The following is a 27,500-nucleotide window of genomic DNA, read 5'->3' on the forward strand; positions in this document are numbered from 1 at the left end:
TACCCTGTGACGCACGCACGCTGCTCGGTTACTACTACTACTACTACTACCACTACCACTTCTACTACTACTGCTATTACTACTACAACTACTTTACAGTTACTATACCTCCACCACCACCATCACCACCACCACTATTACTACTACTACAACTACTCCTCCTCCTCCTCCTCCTCCCCCTACTGCTGCTACTACTACTACTACTATTACCCCAGAAACAGGAACTTGGAAAGAAAATATATATTGAAAGAAAGCCAAAACTAATTCCAACCTTTGAAAATAAATATAATATCAAAATGTGCGGGTTAAAAGACTAAGAAATATTTAAATCAGAAATATTGAGTGGATTCGAACAACGCGGGATTTTTGAACTGAGGTGACCGTTTGGAATTCGTAATTTGAAAATGCCTGGTAAGTTAACGTCTTTTTTATGTATTCGTATCGTATCCGGCTTTCCCTGCGGCTTGATCTCTGGCAGCCTCCCTATTCGGTCCCTTATCTCTGAAGTCATACTCATTCTAGGTCTATTTCGGTCTGCCTCTCGCAACCTTACCCTCGATGTTCACACTTCTCGCCCTCCACACCGAGTTGTCATCCCCCATCCTCTCCACATGCCCAAACCATCTCAGTCTACCCCTCCTCATTACACCAATACACTCCAGTCCCATCCTTCCTCCCAAACCATCTCATTCTACCCCTCCTCATCACAACACCAATACACTCCAGTCCCATCCTTCCTCCCAAACCATCTCAATCTACCCCTCCTCATCACGACACCAATACACTCCAGTCCCATCCTTCCTCCCAAACCATCAAAGTCTACCCCTTCTCATCACGACACCAATACACTCCAGTCCCATCCTTCCTCCCAAACCATCAAAGTCTACCCCTTCTCATCACGACACCAATACACTCCAGTCCCATCCTTCCTCCCAAACCATCAAAGTCTACCCCTCCTCATCACAACACTAATACACTCCAGTCCCATCCTTCCTCCCAAACCATCTCAATCTACCCCTCGTCATCACAACACCAATACACTCCAGTCCCATCCTTCCTCTCAACTCCTCCATCGTAAACCTAGCCCCCCCAGGCCTCACACTCAGACACACACTACACATCCACCTAATCATTGTTATTTCTGTACGTTTGAGCCTATGCATATCCTCCTCCTTTACTGCCCAGGTCTCACTACCATACAGCATTACACTCCGAACACATGTCACATAGTCCTATACACCAGTGTCAGTGTAAACCTAATCAGAGAGAGGGGGGTGGAGGCTGTTTAATTTGTCGTGTGTGTGTGTGTGTGTGTGTGTGTGTGTGTGTGTGTGTGTGTGTGGTTGTGTTTTCCTGTGTATGTGTGTGTTTGTATTTTTGTGTGTGTGTGTATGTGTGTGTGTGTGTGTGTGTGTGTGTGTGTGTGTGTGTGTGTGTGTGTATGTATGTATGTATGTTTTGTGTGTACCGGTATTTGTGTGTGTGTGTTTGTGTCTTTGTGTGTGTGCGTGCGTGCATGCGTGTGCGCGTGTGCATGTCGTCTTTGGAATTTCATACTATACCCTCATCCCGTATCAATATTTTTTTTCCAGTACAAACAAGATTAAAGACTTACTAATATATTTTTTTCCCAGTACAGACAAGATTAAAGACTTACTAATATATTTTTTTTGCTATTACAGGCGAGGTTGAATACTTCAGCATCCTGGACAACAAAGTGGCCACCAAGACCTACTGGGAGTCCCGTATGCTGGCCAACATGGACGATGGTGGTGGCTGGGAGAGTGTGGCCAATGTTCACTTCCAGGCCCTACACGGACAGGAGGTGAGAGAGAGAGAGAGAGGGGGGGGAGGTATGGAGGTAGGAAAGGGGCGAGAGAAGGCTGAGGGTTGAGAGAGAGGTGGGGAGAGAGAGAGAGAGGTATGGAATAGGAAAGTGACGAGAGAAGAAGGCTTTGGGTTGAGGGTAAGAGAGAGAGAGATTTTCCTGTGTGTGTGTGTGTGTGTGTGTGTGTGTGTGTGTGTGTGTGTGTGTGTGTGTGTGATAGATAGATAGATACATTGATAGATGGGGCAAGTAAGACAGCAAGTTCATATCATCACAAATCGTACCCAAGAGACCTTTACCCCAAATTAGAGGTAAATTCAGAGTTCTAAATAAAACACTTAAGATTTTAGATACCAAGAAAAAAGAGACAAGCGAGGGTGCTGTGTGTGTGTGTGTGTGTGTTGAGTCATATTCTTCACGTGTAATCAGGTATCCACGTCAGTCACCTTTATCACTCCCTTGCCTGACATTTACTCACACACACACACACACACACACACACACACACACACACACACACACACACACACACACACACACACACACACACACACACACACACACACACACACACACACACACACACACACACACACACACACACACACACACACACACACACACACACACACATGCCGGTACATACATATATATTCACACACACACACACACACACACACACACACACACACACACACACACACACACACACACACTTCCTGGAGTATTATCACATGCCATTTGTGATAATCCACCTTACTGAGAATTGTGTGACGTTATGAATATTTTGGATCATTATTATTATTATTATTATTATTAGTAGTAGTAGTAGTAGTAGTAGTGGTGGTGGTGGTTGGAGGAGGAGGAGTGTAGTTACCCGTCCTCCTCCTCCTCCTCCTCCTCCTACTACTACTACTACTACTACTACTGCTATTACTACTGTTATTATTAGTAGATCATCATCATCATCATCACCATCATCATCATCATCATCATCATCATCATCATCACCACCACCACCACCACCACCACCACCACCACCACCACCACCACCCTCTGTTCTCCCCACTTACCCATCACCTTCATCATCATCATCATTATTATTATTATTATTATTATTATTATTATTATTTTCTCAACAGCAGGCAACAGAAAATGGAGAAACAGTAGCATCCCCCCCACCAGAATTTCTCCCCGCCCCCCCACCCCAGTTTGACACTCCCCCCAGCGAATTGGAGGGGTCCTGCCCCCCCTCCGTCGACGCCCCCACCACCCCCACCCCCACCCCCACCACAACACCCCCAACCAAGCAGTACGTGTATGGCGTCAACGAGGCTCCACCCAAGAAGGTAGGGAGAGAGAGAGAGAGAGAGACAGACAGACAGACAGACAGACAGAGACAGACAGACAGACAGAGACAGAGAGAGACAGACAGCCAGAGAGAGAGAGAGAGAGAATAGGGGGAAGTATGTGAGTGAGGTGGAGGGGGGGAGGGGGAGACCGAGGATGAAATGGAGGGATGGAGTGGAGAGGTATTTGAGGGGGGGGGTGATTTTGAGGGATGGAGAGAGAGACTGACTACGAGTGTACAGTATGTGAGTGAGGTGGAGGGGGAGAGGGAGGGGGAGACCGAGGATGAAATGGAGGGATGGAGTGGAGAGGTATTTGAGAGGGGGGGGTGATTTTGAGGGATGGAGAGAGAGAGAGATTGGCTAGGAGTGTATGTGAGTGAGGTGGAGGGGGGTAGAAGAAGGGGGAGGCCGACAGTGAGATGGAGGGATGGAGTGGAGAGGTACGGTACATGAGAGAGAGGTGGGGGGTATGAGTTCGGGGAGGGCAGCGAAATGGCAGGGGACAGGGCGACATGGAGGTGATTTGTTTGTGGCCACCCCATACGGGATTAAGGCGTCTGGCTGTAGATAGATAGCATATTAAAACTAGATTATAATGCTTTTTTTTTTTTTACTACCAATATGGACGAAAATTGCCTCTGATATATGCGAGTTGAAGTTCTTAACACCTTTTCTTAAGCGATTTTTCCTATTGCACCTTTCCCTTCTCCCTCGTGTTACATAAATCATTCCAATATCGCCATACTCTTCATAAATAACGTATGAAAGGATATTAACCAGCCATATCCTTAAATAAATCGCAATTCTCGTCTGTTAAGGAAACTCAAACACCTTTTCCTAAGCGACTTATTTGGTTACACCTTTCTCTCCCTCAGGTAAATCATTCTATTATCGCCATACTCTTCATAAATAACGTGTGAAAGGATATTAACCAGCCATATCCAAATATAATTGCTATTCTCGTCAATTATGGACACTCAAACACCTTTTCCTAAGCGACTTATTTAGGTACACCTTTCCCCTTGTTACATAAATCATTCCAATATGGTCATACTCTTCATAAATAACGTGTGAAAGGATATTTACCCGCCATATCCTAAAATAAATCACTATTCTCGTCTATTAAGGAATCTCAAACACCTTTTCCTAAGCGATTTTTCCTATTGCACCTTTCCCTCCTCCTTCATGTTACATAAATCATTCTAATATCGCCAAACTGCATAAATAACGTGTGAAAGGATATTAACCAGCCATATCCTAAAATAAATCTCTGTTCTCGCCGATAATGGGTACTCAAACACCCTTTCCTAAGCGACTTATATAGGTACACCTTTCCCTGTGTTACGTAAATCATTCTAATATCGCTATACCGCATAAATAACGTATGAAAGGATGTTAACCAGCTATATCGTAAAGTAAATCGCTAAGGAAGAGGTGCTAGGGAGCCTCCTTTCCATAAATAAGTTACCAAGGTACAGGTGGTAGGGAGTCTAATTACACAGGCAGGTACGGGGCCGCCCCTTGTCTTCCACGGGGTCCAGCGATGAAGCGTGGCGAGTATTATCACCATCTTCCTCCCGTAAGGTCCGTAGAAGATGCTAAAATAGGAACTAAATCTGGGCCAAGTTAAGAAAAAAGGTGTATAGGAGGACATTACCCTCTTCCTCGACCTCCATCACCACTTTAAAAATCACCTGTAACTCAATAGGACAGTAAAAAGTGATCCAGAAATCGAAGTTGAAAGAAATGGTGAGTTGGCACATGCGCAGGAGTGAGGGCGTCAGAGAGGGAAGCTGCAAGGGCTGGGGAGGGAGTGCAGAGGCGTTGCATCATATTTTTGCACTTGAACCACCTGAAATAAACCACAGGAGGACGAGAACCTGGCCCAGGGTAAGGTAAGACAGCTGCACTTATCGTTTTTGGAATATCTGATCCAAGTGAAGGTGAAACAAGTGTATTTTTTGTTTCCTGACGGAGGTGGTGCTGTGGAGGGAGTAGGGCGCCGTGGCAGAGTTTGCTGCGGTTGACCCACGTGAAGTAAGGCAAATAACGAATATCTGGGGCAAGTCTAGGTAAAAGAATAGCATTTATTGATTTTGGTGGAATTATGGAAGAGGAGGTATTTGTGTACAGGGGCAGAGCGAGAGAGAGACTTAAATAATATCCAAAAGAAATTTAGACGGGAGAAGGCAAATCTACGAGTAATTTTATCTATTGCCAGACGCCATAATCCCGTAAGGGGTGACTTCAAGCAGTTTGCCTCCATGTCGCCCTGTCCCCTGCCATTTCGGAAAGATTAACACCTTTTTAAATATTATCAGACACTGTAATATGCAAATCTTCAGTATTTTTTTTTTCCGTAATGCTGCTCACGTCACCAGTCAATTATTAACGCTCACAAAATGTACATATTTGGATTTAACGATATTTTTCACAGAACGTGTGTGTGAAACCAGGTTGGGTTAGGAGTTGGGTTTGGTTGGGTTAGGATTTGGGTTGGGCTGGGCCAGGATTTGGGTCGGGCTGGGTCAGGATTTAGGTCGGGTCAGGATTTGGGTTGGGTCAGGATTTGGGTTTGGTTGGGTTCAGATTTGGTTTGGGTTAGGATTTGGGTTGGATTAGGGCTTGGATTGGATTAGGAATTGGGTTGGGTTGGGATGGGATTTGGGTTGGATTAGGGTTGTTAGGTCAGGATTTGGGTTGGGGTCAGGATTAGGGTTGTTAGGTTAGGATTTGGGTTGGGCCAGGTCAGGATTTGGGTTGGGTTTGGATTTGGGTCAGGTTAGGATTTGGGTTGGGTTGAGTTCATTTCATGCAGTGGACTCACATAAAGAAATAAAGAAAAAACATTAAATTGTTTACTCTGTGATTGCCTGTTAAAAAAAAAAGAAAAAAAGACATCTTATGGTTGCACTACATTGAACGAATGGATGGAAAGGAACTGTACCTACCACTATCACCCCCAAAACTCACAATTTTTTTTTCTGCAGGGCAAAGTTGGAGCGAGAGTGGTGGACACAGTGGCCAAACGCGGCACGTCACAAGAGAGCATTATCGAGGCTGAGATCAGAGCACAGCAGGCACGGGAGGAGCAGTTGGCTGGCAGAGACAAAGGTATATTCATTTTGTTTTTTTATCATTGCCAGAGATCGAGCAGCGGATGTTGCGTATGTTTTCACCTTTAAGCAAGTATGACACATGGAGTGGCATGTTCTTTATATGGGCTTTTTTCCTCAGCAGCAGCAGATTTTCCTGATACCATATTCATTTCATTTTGTTTGGTTTATAAAGTTTCCAACACGCATGCATGCATCTGTCGTGGTCACCTAACCCTTTCAATACTTAGGGTAGTGGAGCAAGAGTCACCTGCTCGTTACTGGACAACGCAGGCTGCGTCAAACCTAATCTCACCCACTCATTACCGGATCATGCAGGCTGCGTCGAACAAAATCGCCCCTTGATGGAAAGAAATAGCATCGTAAATTAGCGCATAATTTATATACGCCAAACGTTTTTATCATCATCATGAGCAAGAACAACTATTCGAGATTACGTGGATAAAAAATCAGGCAGATAGAGGCATAAATAAAGGCAGGGGAAAATAATTTAGCAACAACTTTGGCTGTGCAAAATACCATTTCCGCACTGCAGCGCGATCGTAAGATAATTTCCTTTTGTGGTTCGTAAAAGTGACCCAAATTGTCTTACAGTAAATGTTTATATACCAAAATGTAGCTAATGAAATTTCGTAAAGCTCTTTCTCAGTAACAATTACCATAAAACATATATTTTTGTAAGAAAACACGAAGGAAAGAAAAAACATAGTAAATTAGTGCGTAATTTACATTCGCCAAATGTTTTTATCAACACTATAAGCAAGTACAACTATTCGAGATTATGAGGGGAAAAAATCATGGAGACAGAAGCAAAACTAAGGGTGTGAGGATAAAATGTTTAAGAAGTACCGTGAGCGTGGAAAGAAGGGGGGTTCTTCCAGCACTCATCCAAGGTCAAGCTGGCCCACATCCTGAGTACTTGCCTGCAGTTGGATGCACTCTGCGTCGTCCAGTAACGAGAGGGCTAATGGTGGCTCTTCACACTGCTTGATCTCTGACAGCCTCCCTATTCTGTCCCATATTTCTGAGGTCACACACTATGACCTCGTCCCAGGTTTTTTTGGTCTGCCTCTTGCAACCCTACCCCTGGCGTTCACACTTCTCACTTTCTGCACCCAACTGTCATCGTCCTCCTCTCCACATGCCCAAACCATCTCAATTTATCCCTCCTCATCACAACACCAATACACTCCAGTATCATCCTTCCTCTCAGTTCTTCCATATTCTGTGGAGACATAGTAGAACCGCACTATAACAGAATAATTTGGGAAAAACCGAGAATCCGTTATATCCGATGGTCCACCTCTGGGGTTAGATTTCAAGCACATTTAAAAATAAGTACAACGGGACATTTTAGTACCAAAAATGAAAACTTTGCCCATTTACACTAACTTGGCCTATAATGTCACCCTTTTGGAGTTTATTTTACATCCTTGTCATTGGACTTCTTCATCAAACACACATTGTGAGTTTGTGACCTAGTGCACCCCATTGAACTGACTTTGTTCGTTATAGCAGATGGAAGTCTGGCGGCTTTGTAGTGTCTGATAAATCTGATATCTGTTCTATTGAGGTGCGTTAAATCGTGGTTTTATTGTATGGTATATTGGTGGTGCCGTTGCATATGTTCTCTGGGGCAAATGTGACATAGGGAGTGGTGTGTTTTTTCTTTGGGTTCTTTTTTATGAGTAGCAACAACTTGTCCTAATACAGTATTATATCATTTGTATCATAGTGTGTCATTTATAAAGGCTCCAACATGCTTGCCTGTGTTGGCCTTGGTTACTTAATGATGGCTGTCCACACAGCTTGATCCCTGAGCCAGACATGGGGTCGGTTATGAATTGGAATTGTTAAAAAACAAAAAAAAAAATATGTGAATTGGAATTGAAAAAATATAAAATTAATTGAGTTGATCTTGAATTGATATCAGTGATTTGATATAAATCAGTGTGAATTCATAATGTATTATACTGTAATGTCTTCATTATTTTGTAATAATTAACCTATATTCAAATAAAAACTAAAATACCGGTATACAGTTTGTTAGCACAGAGAGTCTATTAACAACATATCAATTGATGTATAAATTTTCATTGAACTAGGAAACTGAAACTAAATAAATGTATATAACTAAATAAGTGAACTGAAATATATTTAACAGAATAAATGAAGTGAATAAGTATACAGTATTTAACACTTTGCTGTACAAATGACGTGCTGACGAGTCATTAAAATAATTTTTGTTCCGATAACACGTCAAAACATTGCCCTTTTTTTTTTTTTTTTTTTTTTCTTTTTTTTTTTTTTTTAAATAGATGAAGATACAATTACCTGCATCAACTGTCACTATAGCAGTATTTAGTAGTGAGCCATTGACATTTACTATAAAAGAAAGCATTCCTGTTTTTTGTATAATTGCAGTGGTAGGGGGGAGAATGGGTGGTGAATTTTTCCTCACTCACCCTTCCCAAGAGACAGCCTCAGTGTCACTTCACCATCTCATATGTGTGTATGTACAGTAAAACCTCACTATAACGGACTAATTAGGGCCCAAGCGATTCCGAAAAAAGCGACATCCGGACCTCCCCTTGCTAACCCAGACTTTTTCTGACATACAGTAGACGTCCTGTCTTTCGGCACTCTTTGGGACCAAACGGGTGCTGAAACATTGATTTTGCCGAAACATTGGATGCTTTTCTAGTGTGTGATTTTTGTAAACAATAAGCAATGAATGATCAATACACAATGTATATATTTTTTTGTGTATTTATTTATAGATAACACAAACTAACTCTAACCAAGGCGTATTTGTGCATAAGTGTATGTATTGTAAATATGCAGTAAGCAACATGTGGTGTTTTTTTATGGGAAAAAAAAAACTTACCTAACCAGGGTGTATTTATATAGTACTGTACATATGAAGTGTATGTATGGTTGATGTGAGTGTAGGCTATGGCTGGCAGGCACTGATATGAGGCCTGCAATGAATGAGTGGCTGCAATTCTAGTGTGTGTTTTTTATGTCAGACGTAAACAATAAATACAGTATTCAATATGCAACATATTTTAAGTATGTTTTATGATAGAAAAAGCAGAAAACTTACCTTAACCCATCACGTCCCGACCACTTTTGCACCTCTTACACCTCCCAGTCCTGACCATTTTTGGAAAAAATTTTTTTTGGCTAAAACCTTCGCTTTTGGTGAGAAACATCGAAAATTCATAGAGAAATCGTTCACCTGAGGTTTAAAATACTCGATACAGGTAGTACCTCCTTACCTTACAGGGTTTTCTATCAGGCTGGCACCAAAGAAAACAAGTTCTATTTTGAGGATAACTATTCCACACCACTCCTAAACGGTATTTATTTATTTATTTGGTACGAATTTATATGTGGTATGAGAGTATATTGGTTTTCAAACAGTAATATAGGCATTATAAGCATTGTTTCACTCACTAACTCATCACCATACCTGACCTTCTTTTGTCACATTACCTGATCATCATTTCTGACTGTTTCTTCCTCTAATGCTATGTAAACTTTGTCCTCCACATTGTCATCGATTGGGGAATCACTCTGGCCCTGAATGTCTTTATTGGCCAGGTCACTGGTAACAGGTGAATTGCCAAGACAATGGCGTGTGTGGGGGGGGGAGGTTATGCAGTGTAAGGCATTGTCCCAGCTTGGCATCTTGTAGAGGAATAGAGGAAGGTGTCCCGTGTATATGTACGAAAAATCACACATGAAAATTGAAAATTGTGCAAATTAGGGACCTTGCAATTGCAAAATGTACCAGTACGTCTACGGGACTGGTAAATGCAAAATGTTGCAACGTACCCATACGTCGACGGGACGTTTCGGGTTAACCTAGGTGTATTTACATATGTACACGGTCTGATTTGTGGTTTACTGCTGGTGGGGACCCCGAGCAGTAGAAGACCCTGCAACAGGCTCGGGATCATCAGCCTCCTCTTGTAAGTTTTTTCCTCCACTGGTTTTTGTGAAGGTATTGAAGATTCAGGGCTTGTTGTTGGTGATCAGGAGGGAGTGGCAGACGACGAGGTTCTTCTGGAAGCTTTCTTAGACAGGTCGTTCAGTGTCCCCTTCTGAAATGATGCTGCTCCTTTTGTTTGAAATTTTTAGTAGAGCAGGTGAAAGTTCATCACTTTGGTGGTGCTGTAATGAGAGGAACCCTCAGCAAACTTGAGAAATGTACTGAGGCTTTTTTCAGCCTCCTTCCACGAGACTTTCTCGTGGTCATCCTCCTCCTCACCATCACTGTCTTCCTCTTTAGCCTCCAGAGCGTCAGGTTTTGTTACACTTAAAATTATCTTCTGGTCAGTCTGCTCCTCAGCCACTGGTGGATTTTCATCCACCCACTCAGCAGGTTCATCCTCAGTAAGCTGGCTCAAGACGTTGGGTATAGGAGCACCCTGAACAGTCTTAAGCATGCTTTGGATTTCACTGGTCCCATTGTCACCAAAGCCACCAAACATCACTTCATCCTCCTTGTTGTCTTGGAACATTGCTGCTGGCCACAGTTGCCGCCAGCATTGTTGCAAAGTTGCTTGTGCGATGTCACCCCATGCCATAACTTCAATAAACATTGCATCCTTGATGTTGAATGCCCATTGAAGTTCATGATTTTTCACGAACAGCCGGGGATAAATTCAACAGATTCCTTGCAAATGATGCCTGGTAGGAACTCTTGAATTTCTGGATCACTCCTTGGTTCATTGGCTGTATCAGGAGGTAACATTAGGTGGCAGGTACACCACGAAAATGTTCCCGTTAAATTCATGTGCAGGAGGAGGATCTCTGCTATTGTCGAAGAGAAGGACAACCTAAGAGTTGGCAGGTAGACCCTCTTTCTCAGGGTTAGCCTTCACCACTGGTACAAATTAATGATGGAACCAGTAGCTACAGGCTTCTGCAGTCATTCAGGCATTTGATTGAACATCGTACCATACAGGCAAAGGTTGCATGTTTTTCAATGCCTTTGGGTTCTTGTATTTGCCTGTAACAGACAGTTTTAACTTGTGTGTAGGTGAAGCATTTGTACACATCAACACTGTTAGGCACTCCTTGTTATGTTTGAAGCCCTTTGCAGCCTTTTCAGGAGTGCCAGCCAAGGTTCTCTCAGGCATATTCTTGAAAAATAGGCCGGTCTCGTCTGCATTATAAATTTGGCACGGCAGTAATCCATGCTCTCTGATTAGCTAAGAAAATTTTTGGCTGTAGCGTTTGGCAGCATCAGCAGACTGGGTTTCACCACTAACATCCATCTGCCTGATGCTGTGCCATTGCTGAAAATACCTAAGCCAACCATCTGAGAGGCACATGGTTCAGTTATTTTAATTTTCTCATAAAACATCTTGGCTTTCTCAGTTATCACTGGGCCTGACACAGGGTTCCCTTCTGAGTGCTGCGCCACAAATCACTTGTATAACACTTCGTCAGGCTCAGTCAGCTTAGGCTCTTTCATGACTTTTCATTTGATTGATGAGCCACTCAAACCTTTAGACACAAACTTGTAGGGGTCACACTTTTGGTTATATCATAAATTGTGGAAAAGCATATGTTGAACTCTTCCATTAATTTCTTTCTTGCAACACCAGCTTCCAATTTCTTCAATAATTCCAGCTTTCGTGAAATAGGAAGCACTTTATGCGTGCGCCTCTTCATCACAGAAGAAAGCTGTCCACTTGTCGAAGCCATTTTCCAACGCTAAGTACCCGAAAAACAGAGTAAAGCCAAGACAAAGTTCACCACAATTTCGAAAGTGACTGCTCACAAGGACAGAGGTGGCGGCCAAATACACGATAGACTTGTACACCACTCATACCATGTCACCCAAGAGTGCTGGTAGCTACCCAGTGAACCTTATGGGAGCAGTAATGTCAGTGATGTCACTACACAAGATGGCTGACAAACATGGTACCCATTTCAAAGCTGCCATGTACCAATACCTGTTGGAAAATGTGCCGAAAAGCCAGAAAACTTTTGGAATGGGACTACTTCTTAAAACTGCCATCCATCCATCCATTGCCAGACGCCATGTATCCCAAACGGGGTGGTCAAGGGCTTAGAGTTAATTGTTTTACAGGGAGGGGCACTAATCCTCCACCAACCCCACTTGACACGTAGGGACGCCAACAGCATCTGGTGTTCCCAGGCGGTCACCCATCCAAGTACTAACCAGACCCAACGTTGCATAATCGAATATTCCGAGACATTGGTTGCCAAAAGACAGGAATTTTACCGATCAGACATTAGTCCAGATTACACCAACGGTTTGTAAACCGTTTTCACTACCATTGCAGTACTGTATTGTATTATACATTCACTACAATAATCAAATGGTAAAATATATTTAGTAATACTGTACCGTACACTGATAAACGTGTCATTTATTTACCTTATTGTGGTGAACATACAGTAGCTGAAGTGGTCAGGCAGTCCGGACTACTTATGGCTTTATCAGACTTTTCCCGATTATAAGAATTTAGTTCGGTGGCTCCTTGATTCCGATAAAAGCAAATTCCGGTCTATTGAAGTCCGTTATATCAAGGTTTTACTGTACTTTACTGTGTGTTTCCATTGCATATGTATTCTGTCACTAACGACATCACATTTACCTGAGAAGAGAACACGAGAAATAAAGTGTTGTGTATTTGATGCCTATGCTGTGTTGGTGATTTTTTTTTTTTTTATATATATAAGATACTGCATTATTTTTCATATGTCTTTTCATCACAGTCATTTTATTTGAACATATTCCAATGAAAATGGTTATATTTCATGATTTTAAAATCAGATGATGAAATTTGACAGAGGTATAGGGCATTGTGTTGAATTGGAGTTGAAAAGGTTGTGAATTGATTTGAATTAGAATTGAAGATCCCTCTTTAGTGTTATTTTTTTTTTTTTTAGTATGAATTGAATTGGATTTTTTTTTTTCTATATGAATTGAATTGGAATTGATTTATTCAAATTTTATTCTGAACTGGAATTGACACAAATGAATTGACCCCATTTCTGTTTGCAGCCTCTTCAAGTCCCTTATCCCTCAGGTCACACACCATGACCTCGTCCCAGGTCTTTTTCGGTCTGCCTCTTGCCACCCTACCCCCAACATCTACCCAACTATCATCCTCCATCCTGTCCACATGCCCAAACCATCTCATTTTACCCCCCCTCATCTCAACACCAATACACTCCTGTCCCATCCATCCTCTCCACTTGCCCAAACCATCTCAGTCTGCAGTACCACTTGTTATCACAACACCACTGCAAAAAAGATAGATTAATTAATAAAACTAAAAAATAAAAATGCTATGGGATCACAACTGTCTATCAGTGAAGTTGCTGAGGGGTTAATATTAATCATCATCATCTTTGCAGGTGCAGTCTCCCCCCACGACTCAGATGAAGGCTTTGTTGACCGTGATGACCCGGCTGCCCCGCCCCGCCCCGCTGCCCCACCATCACCACCCTACACGTTCACTCTCCCTGGGGTTGATGGACAGCCAGTCATTTACGATTCTGTCAGCCCTCCGCCACAGTATATCCAAGAGAGGTTAGTGCTCTGCCTTGAATTAGAATGTGAATCTTTCTTCTCTGTCTGTCTCTCTATCTATAGCCAGATGCTGTATTCCCATAAGGGGAGGCTGCTTATCTTTGAGTTAGTTGCTTTACAGGGAGGGACACTAACCCTCCACCAACCCACTTGCTGACACACAAAGAACACGTATGGGTTGGTTATATGGTTACCACCCAGCGTTGTAAATGGTTTCCTGGCTTACAGGAAACTATTATGCTTTTCACTCAATGTAAAGCCACCTGAAAGGGAAAGAAGAGTACTAAAAAGTGACAGGAAAGATGGGAGAAATGGGAAGAGAGGAGGACAGACACAGAAAAAGAATATTAAAGGTGAAGGAAAAGTAAGTAGCACTACATCAAGAGGTATACCACCGCCATTGATGGATGTTTCAGCTTTTGTAAGTAATTCAGGGTACCATGCAACTCCAGCACCACTGTTATGCCACCAGCAAATAATTTTGGGCAATTTTGTTACTTGAGTGTGTGGAAGAGTTTTGTTACTTGGGGGACATGGTTTGTGGTGGAGGTGGGGCTGGCTCTGTGGGTAGGGTAAGGAGTGGTTGGGGGAGGTTCAGGGAGCTGTTGCCTCTCCTGACATTGTGAAGGCTCTTCCTCCATGCTAAGGGATCTTTGTATGTGGCATGTGTTGGGAGTGTAATGCTGTATGGTAGTGAGATCTGGTCAGTAAAGGAAGGGGATATTCGTAGGTTCAGATGTACAGAAATGACAATGATTAGTGGGATGTGTAAAGTGTCCTTGAGTACGAGGCCTGGGAGGACTAGGTTTATGACTGAAGTGTTTAGAGGAAGGATGGGACTGGAGTGCAATGGTGTTGTGATGAGGAGGGGTAGATTGAGATGATTTGGACATTTGGAGAGGATGAGGGATGACAATTGGGTGTGGAAAGTGGGAAGTGCGAATGTCGGGGATAGGATTGTAACGAAAAAGACTTGGGACGAGGTCATGATGTGTGACCTCTGGGATAAGGGACTGAATAGGGAGGCTGCCAGAGATGGAGCAGTGTGAAGAGTCGCCATGAGATGACAATGGCCGTCGCATGCAAGCATGTTAGAGCCTTTATAAACGATGCAAAATGAAAATGCAACAAATGGACAGTGGTTAGGTTTTTGGATTATGCCTGGTGCCTTGTGTATGGTTGCTTTTAGCCATACTTACTTTGGAAATGTCTGTCTCACTTTACCCATCCGAATAGGAGCATGAAGTGATCTGCATTAAAGGGCTTTCTCTGTCAAATTGTGTGCCTATTTCTCTCTCTTTCCATGTAACTCCACGTTGATGTACTGTAATGTATTCTTCCCACAGGAACACCCCAACACCACCCACTGCTGCCAACACCACAGAGACGAAAATTGCTCTTGAGATTCGTGAGTTGAAGGAGCGGGAGGAGGAGCTGAAACGTATGCGTGAAGAGCTCTTGGCGGCCACATCACGAGACACACTGCTGGTGGAGGAGGAGGAAGAGGGGAGGGATGAGCACCTTACGTCTCTCACTACTACCACGGATGAAGGCAATTTCTCTGAGTGTGGGGATCCTGCCTCATCCTCTGAAGACAAGAGCAGTGATGGATCTAACAGGTGAGGGTTATTACATTTATTGCCAGTTGTGGTGTGGATGTGATGGCATAATGAGAAGTACATTGAGGTGGTTTGGCCATGTGGAGAGGATGGAGAATGAGAGTAGGCGAGGGTATGTGAGTGAGCTGGAGGGGGGAGAGGGATGGGGAGACTGAGGATGAGATGGAGGAATGGAGCAGAGAGGTATATGAAAAGGGGTAGTGAAATGGCAGGGGACAGGGTGATGTGGAAGTAATATGTTTGTGGCCACCCCTTATGGGATTAAGGCATCTGGTGATATATATTGGTAAATTAATCTTAACATTATGATATGTTCTCATAGCATACCATGACTAGATTTAGGCACTCTTATATCATCATCCAGACCTCATTTCCCACCGTAGGGCAGGGTGAGGAGTAGCAACGTCCAGACAGCCCAAGTTTTCTCAATTCAATGGACCATGCTTCCATTCACTCATCATTCAAGCCCACTGAATCCTAGCTCCATGAGATTGGCCAAAAAATTTCACCATGTTCTGTTATACCTATCTGATGGAGTCAATCCGAATGTTGTCATGTTAAAAGGCGTGCCGAGTCCCTGATCATTCGCTTCTTTGCACAAAATTCACCCAGCCAGCTCGATCTCTTGTCAGTCCCTTCGCCTCACCGACTTCCAAACCTCTGTTCCTCACACACTCGTCCACCATATCCCTCCACCCTTTTCTTTGCCTACCTCGCCTCCTCCCTCCTTCAAATTCACTCAGATATACCTTTTTCACCACTCCATTGTCATCTATTCTCTCTTGACCAGACCATCTCAGTACACTGTCTTCGATTCTGGTGTCCACAGACTTCCTCACTCCGCATCTTTCACGAATCTTATTGTTTCATATTGTATCAGTTCTCTGTACTCCACATACATTTCTCAGCAGCCCCATCTTCACGGCTCTTACTCTTGACTTTTCATTTCCATGCCACACCATAGTCTCTCATCAATATGTTAAAGTTGGCACTAACACTCCTTCATGTGTGTCCAGGCATCTCGAAATGAACAGTTCTTGAAATTGGCTCTCTTATTATGTTTTTGCCCTTCTTGGAGGGAACAGTTTACAGGCTTGTGGCCTTTGGTTCCTTCTTCCTTGCATAAAAAAAAATAATAATAAAATAATAATAATAATAATAAAAAAAATAAGCCTTGTTCAGCTGCAACACTCAAGCCTCTGTTTCTCATCAAGGCCTTCATTGCACCAGCTACTTTCCTTCCTTGTGTCACTCTACTTTCCACTTCTTTTGCACATTTTCCTCTCTATTCTATCACTGTATCCAGGTATTTGAACTCTCTCACCAATTCCAGTCTCTCTTCATTCACTGTAACATCACACTGGGAGTCACCTTCTCTCTCAATAACCATCACTTTACTCTTTTCTACATTTACTCACAAGGCACAATGCTTACAGACATCAGTGAAACACTGCCCAGGCCCCCCCCCCCCCCCCTGGGTGCGCCCCTGCTTATAGTCAGACGCCATAATCCCGTAAATGGTGACCACAAACAAATCTTCCATTTCGCCCTGTCCTCTGCCATTTTGCTACCCTCCTCCCAACTTATACCCATTTCTCGTATATACCTCTCTACTTCATCCCTCCCATCTCATCCTGTTTCTCTCCCTCCCCCTCCACCTTACTCACATACTCTCTCCTAGTCAGTCTCTCACTCTCCATCCTCTTTACTTGGCCAAACCACCTCAGCGTAATTTTCTCAACGCTTTCTGTCACATCCACATCCACACCACAATGCTCCTTCACTTCCCCATTTGTCAGTCTGTCTCACCATGTAACTCCAGAGCGCTCCTTTCAAATAACTCATTCCTTTAGTCGTGTGAAAGGACTTGTACTATATTTGTAACACACCCCTAACTGAGAATATAGACAGTCAGTAAAAGATATGTATTTGAATGAGTACAGTAGCATTGGAGTTTGCATACTGCTGATAAGGAGTTAGTGATAAGACTGATAAAGCTGACAGGTTTGCATGTGGATGTGGGTGTCATAGTTTGAGTTATCATGGTGTTCAGATACAGTAAGCCAGCTGCCCATTCCTCTCTCTTCTTTGGCAGGTGAAGTGAAAGTTTTTGTGCTATTTGTCAATCATCCAGTCCATTATTGCTCTCTTAGGAGTGTAGGGGTTCATGGCTAAGCTTCTTACTCCAGACAGGCAAGGAAAATATGGCCAGTCACCCATCGTATTGTTCTTTTTGTATCGTTTATCAAGGCTTCAGCATGCGCCGTCTGCCTTTGTCACATAATGGCAGCTCTCTGTGCTGCTTAGTCTCTGGTAGCCTCCCAATTTAGTCCCATATCCATGAGGTCACACCCTATGACCTCGTCCTAGGTCTTTTTCAGTCTGCGTCTCACAACCCTACCCATGATGTACACACTTCTTACCTTCTGCACCCAATTGTCATCCCCCATCCACCCCACATGGCCAAACCATCACTGTCTACCCCTTCTCATCACACCACAATACACTAATATGAATGTAAACTCGGTGGACTGCAGGCTGAAGCTGTCCCCCTCTTGCAGCCCACCTTCCAACTCCTTTCAAGGGGATAGGGAGGGAGTTGAGGGGCATTTATATTAGAAGAGATAAAGGAGGGAATCAGGACATATGAAGCAATGCACCATCGTTCCACCTGTACTTTCACCCTCTATCTCACCCTTATCAGATACCACAGCCATCAACGTGTTCAGTACAGCGCTGTCTTTCTTATTCATGCTTAAGAGAGATGAATAGCCGTGGAAGGATGAGAGAAAGCTTTCATTCATGTCGTTCATAAAGGGTCCAAGTTTTGTGCATCGGCCTTGGTCACCTAATGGCGGCTCTCCGTGCTGCTTGATCTCTGGCAGCCTCATAGTTGAAGGGAGATGCATTGCAGCGAAGGGATGAGATAAATCCCTCATTCACATCGTACTGTATTGTTTTTACTCAAACTTGGCCCAGATTTTTGTCTTTTTGCTGCTTATTTTATGTAGCTTTGTGGCAGAAAGAGTCAATACTACTGATCTACATTGTTTCCATAGCACTTTACCACTCTGCATCCTTTCCATAGCACTTCTTTGTGACTAGTATCATAATCAACTGTCAGTCTGCTCTTATATCTAGGCTTTAAGATTGGGAGGTGGGAATTTTAGGCCAAGTTAGAGTGAAAAAGAGTATGGATGAATGTGTAGAAAGTCCCTTAATGTGAGGCCTGAGGGGCTAGTTTATGTTTGAAGAGTTGAAAGGAAGGATGGGACTGGAGTGTATTGGTGTTGTGATGAGGAGGGGTAGATCGAGATGGTTTGGGCATGTTGAGGGGATGGAGGATGACAGTTTGGTGTGGCAGGCGAGAGTTGTGAATGTCGGGGGTGGAGTTGTGAGAGACAGACCGAAAAAGACCAAGGATGAGGTCATAGAGTGTATCCTCAGGGATAAGGGACTGAACAGTGAGACTACCAGAGATCAAGCAGCATGGAAAGCAGCCATTAGGTGACCAAGGCTGACCTAGGCAAGCACATCTGAATATAAACGATGCGATGTGAGTTAAAGTGAATAGAGTAAGACTGAATAGGGAGGCTGCCTGAGATTGAGCAGAATGGAGAGCTGCCTTTAGGTGACCAAGGCCAACGTAGGCAAGCACGTTGGAGCCCTTATAAATTATGCAATATGATACAAGTTAAAGTGAAGAGAATATAGTTTAGCTCATCATCGCTGCTTGTCTATTTCATCGCATGATTTTGTGACCTCAGGGATAAGGGACTTAATAAGGAGGCTGCCAGAGATCAAACAGCTTGGGGTCTTTATAAACGGTATGAGAAAGTGAAGAGAGTATAGTTTATCTTATAGTCACTTCTCGTCTCTTTCAGTCGCATGATGTCCCCTGACCTTGCCTCTGCCGGCCCCCCCACCCACCTTGACTGTGCCCGAAGGAAGGTCACTGTTAAACCATACCAGGATGAGGAGGAGGACCAGCCTGTGTATACAAGGTAGGCTGCTATTACTACTACTACTACTACTACTACCACTACAGTAAAAGTTCTATTATTCGGCAGCTGATTATTCGGTAGATCTGATATTTCAGCAGCTTTGAGAAATAGTCCCACATACGAAAGTCTTTGATTGTTGGGCAGATGTTCGGAATCATCTTGGCAGTCCAGGAAGTGTTATCTGTGACTTGAAGGCCTACTGTTTCTTTACACTTGTATGTTCACTAGTTTCTATATTTTTCTGATTCAGTTATAGCACTGTACTGATTACAATATTGCTCGGTATCATACAGTACAGTACCCCCCCCCCCCAATTAGCGTTCCAAGCCCTCTTGCTAATTCTTGACGCCTGCCTGAAAATGACATTTACCGGTAACTGTGTATCCCATGAACCACTGATACCGTAATGCATTACCCATAAATACACATTGCTTGTTGAATCTGTTTCCCTGTTGTTTTTAGCTGTACGGCTGTGACACCTCTTGTTTGATTCCTCAGCATAACGGTGGAAGGGACTGCCCTTGGTGTTTAACTAACCCTAACCTAACTGAGTTTAACTGTACCTAATAATTTAACCAAAACTAACCTAACCTAAAGTTGGAAAAATACATAAAATAAACTTGAGGAGTTTGAATTGGTAAGGTCTTTATGCTGAATGTTAAACGTATATTTAGCGCTCATTCTTTTGTTCGTTTTTGTGTTTATATGTGAGAGAGAGAGTACTGATGAAAACAGTGCTGCATTCCATTAACCCCTTAGTAACCTCTGGCGCTGAACAAACCCTTCACAGTACCGATGTCAGTGATGTTGAGTCAGTGTGAGGTATAAAGCTTAACCAATACATATAAGGTACTGAGTCGGTACGTTTTTCGATTATTTGGCAAATCCAAATTCTTGGTTTCGGTCCGGTTCCATAGATGCTGAATAATAGGACTTTTACTGTGCTACTGCTACTGCTGTTATTGTTATTATTTTTATTATTATTATTATTGTTACATCAAACTACAGTGAGGAGGATTACCAGCCCGTGCACACAAGGTAGGGTTGATGAGGTGTATGCAGTGATGATAAAGTGTAGTGGAGACAGTGGAATGAATTGCTCGTTGGAAATATGTAAGAAGGCATGGATGAGTGAAATTGTGCCAGCAGAGTGGAAAAAATGCTGTGATTGTACCTCTGTACAAAAATAAAGGTGAGCGAAGTGAGTGCAAGAATTATTGTGGCATAAGTTTATTGATTGTGGTAGGGAAGGTATATGGGAGAATTATTTTAGAGAAAGTAAGAGAGATGTCAGAAGTCCTAGTGAATGATGAACAGGGTGGCTTTAGGAGTGGCAGAGGATGTGTGGATCAAATATTTGCAGTAAGACAGATAATAGAGAAGGCTTGTGAGATGGACCGTAAGGCATTTATGGCATTCATGGATCTGAAAAAAGCATATGACAAAGTAGACAGAGAAGGATTGTGGAATGTTTTGCACATGTGCGGTGTAGATGGTAAGCTGCTAGGTGCCGTCAAGAGTTTTTATGATGGTAGTGAAGCATGTGTAAGGTATGGGCATCTAAGTGAATGGTTCACGATCAGTGTGGGCGTGCGACAAGGTTGTGTGATGTCCCCATGGTTGTTCAATATATATATATGGATGGGGGTGATGAGAGAAGTAAAAACACATAGAATGGAGAGAGGGATGGCATTGGTAATGAATGGTGATGGATGGAATATCTCAAATTGGTTGGATGCTGATGATGCAGTACTCGTTGAAAATACTGGACAAGAACTTGGTAGGCTAGTGCAGAGTTTTGCTGATGTCTGTGAGTGTCGTGCTTGAGAGTAAATGTAGAAAAGAGTAAAGTGACGGTTATGTAGAGAGAAGGTGACTCCCAGTGTGATGTTACAGTGAATGGAGAAAGACTGGAATTGGTAAGAGAGTTCAAATACCTGGGTGTAGTGATAGAAAACAGAGGAAAATGTGCGAAAGAAGTAAAGTGACACAAGGAAGGCAGGTAGCTGGTGCTATGGAGGCCTTGATAAGAAACAGAGGCTTGAGTGTTGCAGCTGCACGAGGCTTGCATGAAGGAGTGTTAGTGCCAACTTTAACATATGGATGTGAGACTATGGTGTGGCATGAAAATGAAAAGTCAAGAGTGAGAGCAGTGGAGATGGGACTGCTGAGGAATGTATGTGGAGTACAGAGAGTGGGTAGGATACGAAATACTGTAATGTGATTAGTAAAAGATGTGGAGTGTGGAAGTCTGTGGACACCAGAATCGAAGAGAGTGTACTGAGATGGTTTGGTCATGTGGAGAGAATGGATAACAATAGAGTAGTGAAAAGAGTTTATCTGAGTGAATTTGAAGGAGGGAGGAGACAAGGTAGGCTAAGAAGAAGGTGGAGGGATATGGTGGATGAGTGTAAGGAAGAGAGGTTTGGAAGTCAGTGAGGCCAGGGGACTGACAAGAGATTGAGCTGGCTGGATGACGGTTGTGAGAAGAAGTGCATGATCAGGGATTTAGCACCCCATTTTAACGTGACATCGTCCGGATTGACTCTGTCGGATACGTTTATGTGAAGCTACAGAACGTGGTGATTGTTTTTGGCACATCAGATAGAACCAGGATTCCAGGGGCTTGAATGAAGTGAATGGAAGCGTGGCCCATAAGGATTTGGCAAGTTTGGGCTGTCTGGACATTGCTACTCCTCACCCTGCCCTAGGGTGGGAAAGGAGGTCCAAATGATGATGATGATTATTAATACTACTACTACTACTACTACTACTACTGCTGAAGCTGATAATGTTTAATACAGTTTGTTTTGGTTCCATCCATTAATTAGCTTTTGAGAAACAAAAGGCCAGATTATTATTATTATTATTATTATTATTATTATTATTATTCCAAGTGTAGCAATTTGGGGTATGGGGATCAAACCAGTGTGTGTGTGTGTGTGTGTGTGTGTGTGTGTGTGTGTGTGTGTGTGTGTGTGTGTGTGTGTGTGTGTGTATAGAAGTTAATGGATCTGTACTGTGTTCCACCCTGAGAGAGAGAGAGAGAGAGAGAGGTCACGGATATTTCACACACCAACACTTCCTAACTTCACAAAGGGTTGCAATTTTCTGACCTTTACGGTATTGGAGGCAGGATGATTCTCTCTCTCTCTCTCTCACACACACACACACACACACACACACACACACACACACACACACACACACACACACACACACACACACACACACACACACACACACACACACACACACACACACACACACACTGGCAGAAGAAAATACCAATATATAAAAATAAATGAATAAAGATATAAACACAAATAAAATGTACACAAATAAAATGTACACAAATAAAATGTACACAAACAAAATGTACTCCAATAAAATGTACACTGATAAAATGTACACAAATAAAAATGGACACAAATATGTACACAGAATGTACGCAAAAAAGTTCACAAATTAAATGTACACAGATTAAGTGTACACAAAAATGTACTCAAATAAAATTACACACAATGTACACAAATGAAAATGTACACAGATATAATGTACACAGATAAAACATACATAAGTAAACTGTACCCAAATAAAATGTACACAAAGAAAATTTACACATAAAAACGTACACAGACTAAATGTACACAAATATAACGTACATAAGTAGTGTACACAGATAACGTACATAAGTAAAGTGTACACAGATAAAACGTACATAAGTAAAGTGTACACAGATAAAACGTACATAAGTAAAGTGTACACAGATAAAACGTACACAACTAAAACGTACACAGATGGTAAGAATATGAACTAGGTGAGAAGGTTGATAGATAAAGAATATTTTAATAAGATTAGATAGATAGATAGATTTAGCCAAACAGATAGATAGATAGATAGGTACTGGAGAGAGAGAGAGAGAGAGAGAGAGAGAGAGAGAGAGAGAGAGAGAGAGAGAGAGAGAGAGAGAGAGAGGCTGGAGGGAAGTGAGGTAAATTTAATAGCTACTGTTATTGAAGTGTGGTTACCTAGGAGGAGACACACACACACACACACACACACACACACACACACACACACACACTTTTTATGTCCTGTGCTTTTTTTTTTTGTTTGACTTGCTTACCTTGTCCCGCCTCTCTCTCTCTCTCTCTCTCTCTCTCTCTCTCCTTCATCTCCCCCTCTCCCTATCTTGACCCCCTCTTATCACTCACTACCTTCCTTCCTTCCTTCCTTCCTTCCATCCATCCTTCCATCCATCCTTCCTTTCTTTCTTTCCATCCTTCCTTCCTTTCCTTCCTTCCTTCCTTCCTTCCTTCTTTCCTTCCCCCAAACGGTGATATATTGACCTTATTGAGCAGTTAAAGCAAGTAAGGTCGTTTCTCTCTCTCTCTCTCTCTCTCTCTCTCTCTCTCTCTCATGGTGGTGGTAGTGGTGGTGGTGACAAGAAAGAGCATAGGAGAAAGATGATGATGATGATGATGATGAGGAGGAGGAGGAGGAGGAGAAGGAGGAGGAAAAGAAGAAAGAGGAGGAGGAGGAGGAAAAGAAGAAAGAGGAGGAGGAGGAGGAGGAGGAGGAAGAATTGAAGGAAGAGTAGTGATGATGATGATGAGGAGGAGGAGGAGGAAGATAGAGGTGGTGGTGATGATGATGATGATGTACCGTCTCCGCCTCTGTCTCAGCCTCAGTACAGTTACCGCCCTAGTTGTGGTGACTGTGTGTGTGTGTGTGTGTGTAGTAGATGGAGAATGTGTATGTTTGTGTGGGTGTACACATTCATATGAAACGGTGACTGATTGTACTCTGTGTGTGTGTGTGTGTGTGTGTGTGTGTGGAGATAGCTGACTGGCTGATTGTGTGTACGTTTTTATATGATACGATGATTGTATGTGTATTGTTAATGATTTTGTGAGTGTATGTGTGTCTTGATGATGCATACATGTGTACATAAGTTTGTATTATACTGTAGGTAACGATGATTGTGTGTGTGTGTGTGTGTGTGTGTGTGTGTGTGTGTGTGTGTGTGTGTAACTTGTGCCACTTGTGTATATGTTGTGTATGTATGTGACTGATGGTGTGTGTGTGTGTGTGTGTGTGTGTGTGTAACGGTAGTAGTGGTTGTGTGTAGCAGTAGTTACCAAAGAGTGTACGTTTTAGACCATATGACTGTTACAAGCCTGACTGTTGTAGTGTGACTGATGTGTGTGTGTGTGTGTGATGGATGTGGAGTGTGTGTATGTGATTTGATGTGGAGTGTATATGTGTGGGGAGATGGATGTGGAGTGTGCGTGAGTGTGTGTGTGTGTGTGTGTGTGTGTGTGTGTGATAGATAAGTAGATAGATAGATAGAGAGGAAGCTTTAAAACCCATAGGTGACAACAACAGGTGCGTTTCCATACCGTGTCTTGTAATTATTTGACAGGTGAAAGCCACTTGAGGGAAGACCAGGAGGAAGAGGAAGAAGAGGAGGAGGAGGGAGGAAGGAGGAGGAGGAGGAGGAGGAGGAGGAGGAGGGAAGAAGGGGAGAAGGAGGAGGAGGAGGAAAAATAAGAATGAATGAATGAGTTAAGGAAGGTATGGGAGTGAATGAAGGAAGGATGAGAGGAAGAAGGAAGGGAGGGAGAACAGAGGAGGAAGAAGAAGAAGAGGAGGAGGAGGAGGAAGAAGAGGAGGAGGAGGAGGAAGAAGAGGAGGAGGAGGAGGAAGAAGAGGAGGAGGAGGGAGGAAGAAGGAGGAGGAGGAGAAATTAGGGTAGGAAGGGTGAGGGAAACAAGAATGGAGGGTGAATATGAAATAGGAAAGGTGATTATCCAAGAAAGAAGAAGTAGAAGAGGAAGGAGGAGGAAAGGAAGGAGGAGGAGAGGAGGAGGGGAAGGCTGGAGGAAGAGAGGGGGGAGGAGGAGGAGGAGGAGGAGGGGAAGAGGTAGGGGGGGAGGCAGTGGAGCAGTCTGGCGTCCCCTCCTCAGTATAGTTTGGTGTGTGTTGGTGGGTGTGTGCGCGTGTGTTCCTTAGAGATTATACGTCCACACACTAGCATACTTCTTCATACTGTGCACACTGATACTACACACACACACACACACACACACACACACACACACACACAACTTCATACTGTGCATACTGGTACTTTTTACACACACACACTCTCTCTCTCTCTCTCTCATGGTAAAAGAAGCGTCCTAATAGTATGAGAAAGTGTGCAAAGAAAGTGGCCTGAAAGTGAGAGAATCCAGTATCTTTAAAGTGAGAAAGTGTGAGAGAGTATCGTAGGAGTTTATCAGTAGTATGAAGTCCTGAGGAAGGGTGAGGAATTTAGGGAAGAAAGTGTAATTTGTGAAGTGTGTGAAAGTGGAGAGAGAGAGAGAGAGAGAGAGAGAGAGAGAGAGAGAGAGAGAGAGAGAGAGAGAGAGAGAGAGAGAGAGAGAAAATAAGAGGTGAAAAAGAATGACATGAAAAGTATGATCAGTGTGAAAGTCTGTGTATCCATCTATCTATTGCCAGACGCCTTAATCCCGTAAGGGGTGGCCACAAACAAATCGCCTCCACGTCGCCCTGTCCCCCGCCATTTCATTGCCCTGCTCCCAGCTCACACACCACTCTCTCATATAGTTTAAGTGTAATAAGTGTGAAAGTGTGATAGATATAATGTTCAAGAAGTGTGAGAATAAAGAAAAGTGTGACAATAAAAAGGAAATAATGATGACTTGGAGTAGCGTGTGAAAAATTGGGGAGGAGGGGAAGAACGAGGATGTAACGAGAGGTGATTGTGGGAAGGGGCGATTGTTGACCCTGAGAGAGAGAGAGAGAGAGAGAGAGAGAGACCCACAAACTTCAATCCCACATCATACCAAAAATAAACCCAGCCCTATAGCAGTTTCTCTCTCTCTCTCTCTCTCTCTCTCTCTCTCTCTCTCTCTCTCTCTCTCTCTCTCTCTCTCTCTCTCTCTCTCCAGGAAGCTTCCTAACACCTTTTCCTAAGCGATTTATTTTATTACACCATACTGTCCTCTTCTGTGTTACATAAATCCTTCCAATATCGCCATAATCCACGTAAATAACATACAAAGCGATATTAACCAGCCGTAGCCAAGAATAAATCGCTAAAGGACGGGGGTTAGGGAGCGAGCGGAGTTAAAAATGGACTTGGGCTCTTGAAACTGATCCTTCCTCTTGAAATGAATCCAAGAGGAAGGTAAGAGGAAGAAATATTACTGTCTCCCTCTTCCTGTCTTTAAGTGAATATTTTAAAGTGTTTATGTGGAAGGTATAGTGGACTGATGCTAGGAAATCTATCTATCTGTCTATCTATTGCCAGACGCCTTGATCCCTTATACGGGGTGCCCACAAACAAATCGCCTCCACGTCACTCTGTCCCCCTCTCAACTCACCCCCCCCTCCCAACTCACCCCCCCCTCCCAACTCACCCCCCCCTCCCAACTCACCCCCCCATCCCGTCTCTCATATACCTCTCCACTCCATCCCTCCATCTCATCCTTGGCCTTCCCCTCCCTCTCCCCCCGTCCACCTCACTAGGAAATCAAGAGGTATAATGTGCCTAAGAGGAACACAAGAGGACTGGATGAGGAATTGGTTGAGTCCTTGATTGTCCTAGAAGTGATCTTTGAAATTAAGAGGAGGTCGTGAGTAGCCAAGAGAAAATCAAGAGGAGCAAGAGGACTGATTAATCTTGGGCTTAACCCTCTCGTTGCCACCTCAGAAATGTTAACGGTGGCCTTCGTTATTGAGCCGTAAGACCTGTTGAGTATTAACTTGTTCCTTCCTCCCTTCCCTCCTTCCTTTTCCTTCCCCCCCTTCCTTCCTTCCTTTTCCTTCCCTCCCTTTCTTCCTCCCTTCCTTCCTTCCATCCTACCAACCTACCTACCTACCTTTCTTCCTTCGTTATTGAGTTGTAATACAGCTGTCAATTTTTACCTGTTAATTATTCTTACCTGCTGATTATTACCTTCAGTTCCTTCCTCCCTCCCTCCCT

General features: G+C 43.2%; 1 protein-coding gene across 1 annotated transcript in view; it reads left to right on the forward strand.

The window, feature by feature from the left end:
• Positions 1–27,500, forward strand: part of LOC145418436 (uncharacterized) — a 107,975-nt gene that overhangs the window by 67,664 nt on the left and 12,811 nt on the right. Inside the window, exons 2-7 of the mRNA XM_080286853.1 lie at positions 1,683–1,853; positions 2,990–3,177; positions 6,171–6,294; positions 13,704–13,878; positions 15,225–15,497; positions 19,382–19,501. Of these exons, the coding sequence (XP_080142979.1) occupies positions 1,683–1,853; positions 2,990–3,177; positions 6,171–6,294; positions 13,704–13,878; positions 15,225–15,497; positions 19,382–19,501 (1,051 nt within the window). The remainder of the gene's footprint in view (positions 1–1,682; positions 1,854–2,989; positions 3,178–6,170; positions 6,295–13,703; positions 13,879–15,224; positions 15,498–19,381; positions 19,502–27,500) is intronic.

This window comes from Coenobita brevimanus, chromosome 114 (genome assembly GCF_032717465.1).
Source record: "Coenobita brevimanus isolate Jiangsu-jjx chromosome 114, ASM3271746v2, whole genome shotgun sequence".
NCBI classification, from domain to species: domain Eukaryota; kingdom Metazoa; phylum Arthropoda; class Malacostraca; order Decapoda; family Coenobitidae; genus Coenobita; species Coenobita brevimanus.